Below are 6,048 nucleotides of genomic sequence, written 5' to 3' on the forward strand. Positions count from 1 at the left end.
AAAGGGTGGCTATGGTTCATAGTCAATTCAGTGACACCAAAAAATTATAACTTACAGCAATATAAATACATACACTGAAATATCTCTGTCAAACTCACTTATTTGAATGTGCAGTAATGTGAATTGATACCTTTAAATTGTGTTGTTGACAAAGACTATTGAATTTTCCTTGAACTACTTTATCAAAAGATGAAACAAATTAATCATGGAGGAATTACAAATAGTACTCTTTAAGGGCAAGAATGGGGGAACTTAGTCTCATATGCTTTCTAGAGAGAAGTCATTACTTGGAAAAAGACATGCTGAGAAAGCTAGAGGGTCACTTTAAGAAAGGAAGACCCTCAGATAAATGGATTGATATAGTGACTATAATAATGTGCTTCAGCTTTAAGAGACTGTACAGAATGAATAGGATAGGACAAGATTCAGACCTATTGTTCAAAGGGCACTATTAGTCTTGGTTTATTATCATATGACACTTTACAATGACTAATCCCTATTTAGCTTCAGTTTCTATCTGAGGTGCTTTACTGACTCTTATTTTTATATAATTTTTTTACTTAACAAAATTATGGCCAGAGATATATAATTACTTTGATGAAGACAATTGGTATAAGTCACTGAAATTATAATTTTTATATTCTGATATTGAGTATCTAGACACTTTGCTATTCAAATTATCACGTTTATTTTTACCGAGATTTCATGAATAAACTCAATTTCTATTTCAAATTCATATTTTTAGTCAAACATAAAGTATTACAGCAATGTTTCCTATATATCAACTGTAAAGTGCTATTTTAAGCTATCTTTGTAGAAATATGAAATTTAAATCATTCAGAGGGGCAATGAATGCATCCGCCTCACTTTCCCAAATAGATATTATTAGATTCCCTGCGGTGCTTACTTTACAGTGCAAATGAAGATGTATAAATGGAGAAATGAAACAATTATGTTCCAATTATTCAATTTTTCCTCCACAAAAGAAGTAAGACCATTAATTAAATGAGATTTCTTTTTAAGCATTTTCTTTTTAAGGAAAAAAAAGGATGAAATATGTTTCCTGCATGTCCTATCTTTACTGTAGTTTTATTAAGGTGTGTTGTGTTAAAATACAATGAGTTATTAGGAAGCATTAGAAACACATGGTATGTAAAGCATTGTGTGGTAGTCTTGATCTTTATAATATCACTCATTGCTGTCCCTTCTGTTTCTAGCTTTTGTGTATCTTTAATAGGCCTCAGATAGCAATCATTTTGTCACTAAAAATGGCTTTAAATAAACATCACATTCTTTTTAAATTCATCCAAATAAAATATTTAAAATGTTTAAATCATCTTTAAAACATTCAGTACATTAAAACTGCATTCAGGATAGTTGTACAGTTTTATATTTTAAAGCTTGTGTTATCCTCATCCATCATATTGTAATCACATTCAGTTTATTTTTATTTCTTTACTTGTTGGTCATATTTATGGACAACAAGAGTTAATCTCGTATGAGGTACCTCAAACAATTTCAAGTTAATCACCCAGACTTATACGTGTACTTTAACTTATGGCATAAACAAGACGGAGTAATTACATTTATGGAAAAAAATGTTGGAGAAGCCCAATATAAGTGTGAAACCTAGTCTAGGTGCTGACTGTGAAAACTATCATCAGTTACTCACATGAAAATGCAAACAGAAGTTAAATCAAATCCACAAGAAGCAGCATTTGATCTTGAGTCTATCTCACTTGAATGTAAAAGCTATCTCAGGAATAAGTTTGAGGACTTGAAAACTAATGGATGAGTACCATTTGATCTGTGGGAGAACATCGAGTGTATTATCCATGAAGAATACACAGGCTCATTACAAAGATAGAGGAGGAAGGAAAGACCAAGACTGATGTTGGAAGAGACTCTGAATATTGCATTAGAGTTCTGAGAAGCCAAAGCAAAGGGATGCAAATCAAGAAGTTAACATTTTGTTTAATAGAATATTTCTAAAGGCAACTTGTGAAGACAAAACCAAGTACTATAATGAAATATTCAAAGAACTGGAGTCAGAGATGTATCAAATCAGATGAACTCTCTAGGCATTTCTGAAGGAACAGAAGAAAAATCATTACAAAGACAAAGGAGGAAAAGAAGAGCAAGATTGATGTCAGAAGAGACTCTGAATGTTCCATTACGGTGCTGAGAAGCCACAGGAAAAAGAAGCAATAAAACAGTTAATTTCTTGCTGAAAGATCTCCAAAGATAACTCAGGAAGACAAAACAAAGTGTACAATGAAATATATAAAGAACTGGAGTCAGAAAAATCAAAAGAGATGAATCCTAGGCATTTCTTAAGGTGAAGGAACAGAAGAAGAAATTCAAACGTCAGATTGTAATACCTAATAATGCTGTGGGCAGAATGTTGAATAACTCAGAAAGCATTAAAAAAAAAAAGATGTAAGGAGTACACAGAGTACCAAAAAGAAAATTGGCTGACACAGAAGAATTTCACAAAACAACATATGATTAAGATCCTATGGTGACAAAGGAGGAAGTTCAAGCTGTTCTGAAGGAATTGACAAAAAACAAGGCACTAGGAATTGATGACACTCCAATTGCCTAAATCCATGCATTAACCTGGTTGCTCCAAGGGATCTGTAAGAAAACTATCTGGCTAGCTGAATGGAAAATATTCATATTTATTCCCATCATTTTTTAAAAAAAGCTGATCTGACACAATATGAAAAATAATGAACAATATCACTAATTAATATCATATGCAAGGAATATCCTGCTAAAGATTACTAAAAAACGACTGAAATAGTATATCAAGAGAATATTGTCAGACACTAAAATTGGGTTGTAAAGGAGAGGAATCCCTTGACCAGGTGGATTGGCACAGTGACTGTAGCAATGGGCTCTTGTGTGTCAGGAAGTGTGAGAAGATTTAGATGTTTTGTTCATAGGGTCGCTATTAGTTATACCCAATTCAATGGCACCTAACAACTACATAAGTCACATGTAACTCAATGGCATATTTATTTAAAATATATACACTGTATACTTACCTGGAAGACAAAATACTATGATCACAAAGCTGGTTTTCCCAGGGCGAGACATGCCCATTGAACTCTGGGTGTGCTGACCCCTGTGATTTCCACAAAAGTAGGAAACTCAACTTCATAATTTGTGGTAGTGGGGGACTAAGTACACCCATAATTAATGACTAGCATGCACACTATCCCCTATAAAAAATTAAAAAGAAAGAAAAAAAGGAGAAAGAAGAGAAAGAAGGAGGAGGGTAGAGAGAATGGTGCAGCAATGAAGGAATGAAAACCCAAAATCCCCGTAAATGTTCATTAAAACTAATAAAATTTAATAAAATATATATATATATATACTATATAATTTAACTTTTATTATCTTTGATTTTTATTTCACTTAATCACTGCAACTCTGGTGTTCTAGTTGTAAGAAACTGTGCTGCAATACCAAAGGCATATAGAATCCACTTCTGGGAAAGAACAATGAGTAGTTGTTCCCCATTGGGACTCGTAAGTGCACAACAACATCTACTATTTCCTGCTATTTTAGCTTTATGCAAGGCAACTACTGTTCTTTTAATTATTTGTAGCTGACTCTTCAAAAGATATGTATACCTTTTAGGTGTTATTATTTGTTTATTTTTTCTTGTTGTTAGGTGTCATCAAGTGGCTTGTGACTAATAGCCACCCTATATACAATAGCTCTGAAGTCTGCCCTGTCTTGAGCCAGTCTCACTGACTCTGATGTACCTAACCCCATTGTCCTAATTGCAGTATTAATCCATCTCATGCAGGTCTTCCATCCTGTGTTGTCCCTCCCCCTTCTGAGTATGATGTCCTTCTCCAAGGATCAGTCCCTCCTGGCTACATGTCCAAAGTATGTGAGACCTAGCTTGAAAATCCTAGCCCTCAAGAAAGAATTAGGTTTCGCTCTCTCTAAGATCTATTTCCTTGGTGGCCCATGGTATGAAAAGACTCTTTTCCATCCATAGTCATTATCCAGCTCTCTGATGCATAGCAAGTGATTACTAGATCAAATGCACCTCAGTCTCTAGACTGACCTTGTTGCTTCTCAGTACTCTGGAAAGGTCCCTGCAGTAGATTGACCTAATGTTATTTGTCTTTTGATTTCCTGACTGCTGATTCCAAGAGTGTTGATTGTGAAGCCAAGCAAGCTGTAACTGTAGACCTGTTGAAAACTGACCCACAAGTGTGAGTTTAATTCCAGGTCTCAAGTGTGAATAAGTATCATAATATGCATGTGAGCTTTGGTTTCTTAGTCCATAGGAAATTTTTATCTTAACCCAAAGGTGGCACTTTTGTTACAGCTGAATTTTTGTTACAGCACCTTCTTTAGAGAAAGATGGAAAGTTTCCTCCCATGACATTTATAGTTTAAGAAAATCTTCAGGAGAGTCAGTGATGAATTAGTTCTGACTGAATGGCAAAAAGCATGTGAATGAGGACAATGAATAAGGAAAATAAAATAATTGATGTATTTAAACAGTAGTCTTAGGAAGAATACTGAATGTAACAGGGACTGCTAATAGAATAAACATATCTATCTTCAGACACATGGCCAGAAGTTACCAGTCCTTGGAGAATGACACCATACTTGGGAGAGTGCAAGGACAGCACAAGAGAGGAAGACCCTGAAGATGATGTATTGATACAGTAACTGTAGTAATGGGGGTAGATGTGTCAGTGTCAGTGAGACAGGCTCAGAACAGGGCAAAATTCAAAGCTATTGCACATAGGGTTGCTATGAGTGGCAGGCAACTTGACATGCACATAGCAACATCAATAATATCCTAGACTAAATTGTCAACAGACTGTGATACTTTGTCTTACTTTGTTGCTGTTGTTGATGTCCATCAAGTTGAGAATGACTCATAACAACCCTATGAACAAAAGGCCTGAAGCCTTTCTATAAGTATCATCATTTATCAAAGTTCACAGAGTTTCCAGGGGCATGTTGTTTAGGAAGTGGATGCCACGCCTGCTTCCATAGTCTTACTTTGGGTGAGTTAAAAGGAGTGATGAGTCTGTAGAGAAAAGCATCGTTCCTAGTAAAGTAGTCACTTATACATTCATGGACTGAGTTGGAGCCAACTTATAATTGACCTTTTTTGTGTTTTCATGGTTATAAATAGGAAAGACGTTGTCTATCTTTTTTCTCAGGAACTGCTGTTAGAACTGCTAGACAGATGCAGTTTTATTTAGTAGCATAATCCCCTAAGGACTATGCAACTAGAGGTTCCTCCGGGTTCATTTACTCCATTCTCCTCTTTGCTTAGTTCATGAATAAATTGTCATATTTCCTTTGGAATGGTAATGTTATTGATGTTGTTAGATAACATTGAGTCTGTCCCTCTATATTGAGTGCCGTTATATAACAGAACAAAACACTGCCAAATTCAACACTTTTTTTGACGTATTCTTAGAACACTATTCTCAAGTCCTTTGCCAAAATTGTTGTTTCTATCATTCTCAGTAAAGTCTTCCTCTTTTCCTCTAAATCTTTTCTATGGGCACTATCTCAAAATAGATTTGATGTTTTGACAGTAATCTCAGATATCCAGGTGCATTGTTGGATGTTAGAAAACAGAAATCATAAGTAAAGAAAGTGAAAGGTCATTAAGAGTTAAAAGAAAAAGTACCAAAGTGGAAATAAAAAGAAGCCTTAAAACTTGCTCTTGAATGTAGTCCTTAAAGTGAGTGGGGGAAAAGGATTAAATAAAAGTACTGAACAGAATATTTCTAAGAGCAGTTTGAAAGTGTTTAATAAAGTAATATGACATATGCAAAAGCTTGAAGTTGTAAAGTATGAAATGAAGAACACTCTTGTAAGAATTGAAGAAAGAAATTAAAGTTTCAAATTACCATGCTAACTGATGCTACAAAAATAATACCAAGCTATACAGGAAGTATAAAAAAGAAGAAGAAAAGAATATTCATAGTGTTATACCAGAAATAATTAGAAAGTAGTATATTACTTGAATCCACAGTCAAAGGTTCTGATA

The 6,048-nt window shown here is 34.4% G+C and overlaps 1 protein-coding gene across 1 annotated transcript in view; it reads right to left on the reverse strand.

The window, feature by feature from the left end:
• Window positions 1–2,064: 2,064 nt before the first annotated feature.
• Window positions 2,065–6,048, reverse strand: part of LOC102860228 (mediator of RNA polymerase II transcription subunit 13-like) — a 47,916-nt gene continuing 43,932 nt past the window's right edge. Inside the window, exons 5-6 of the mRNA XM_006902988.1 lie at window positions 3,051–3,130; window positions 2,065–2,087 (exon numbers count right to left, since the gene is read on the reverse strand). Coding sequence (XP_006903050.1) covers window positions 2,065–2,087; window positions 3,051–3,130 — 103 coding nt within the window. The remainder of the gene's footprint in view (window positions 2,088–3,050; window positions 3,131–6,048) is intronic.

The sequence above is a fragment of the Elephantulus edwardii genome, unplaced genomic scaffold, assembly GCF_000299155.1.
Source record: "Elephantulus edwardii isolate Elephantulus edwardi_28Jun2011 unplaced genomic scaffold, EleEdw1.0 scaffold00488, whole genome shotgun sequence".
In the NCBI taxonomy this organism is placed as follows: domain Eukaryota; kingdom Metazoa; phylum Chordata; class Mammalia; order Macroscelidea; family Macroscelididae; genus Elephantulus; species Elephantulus edwardii.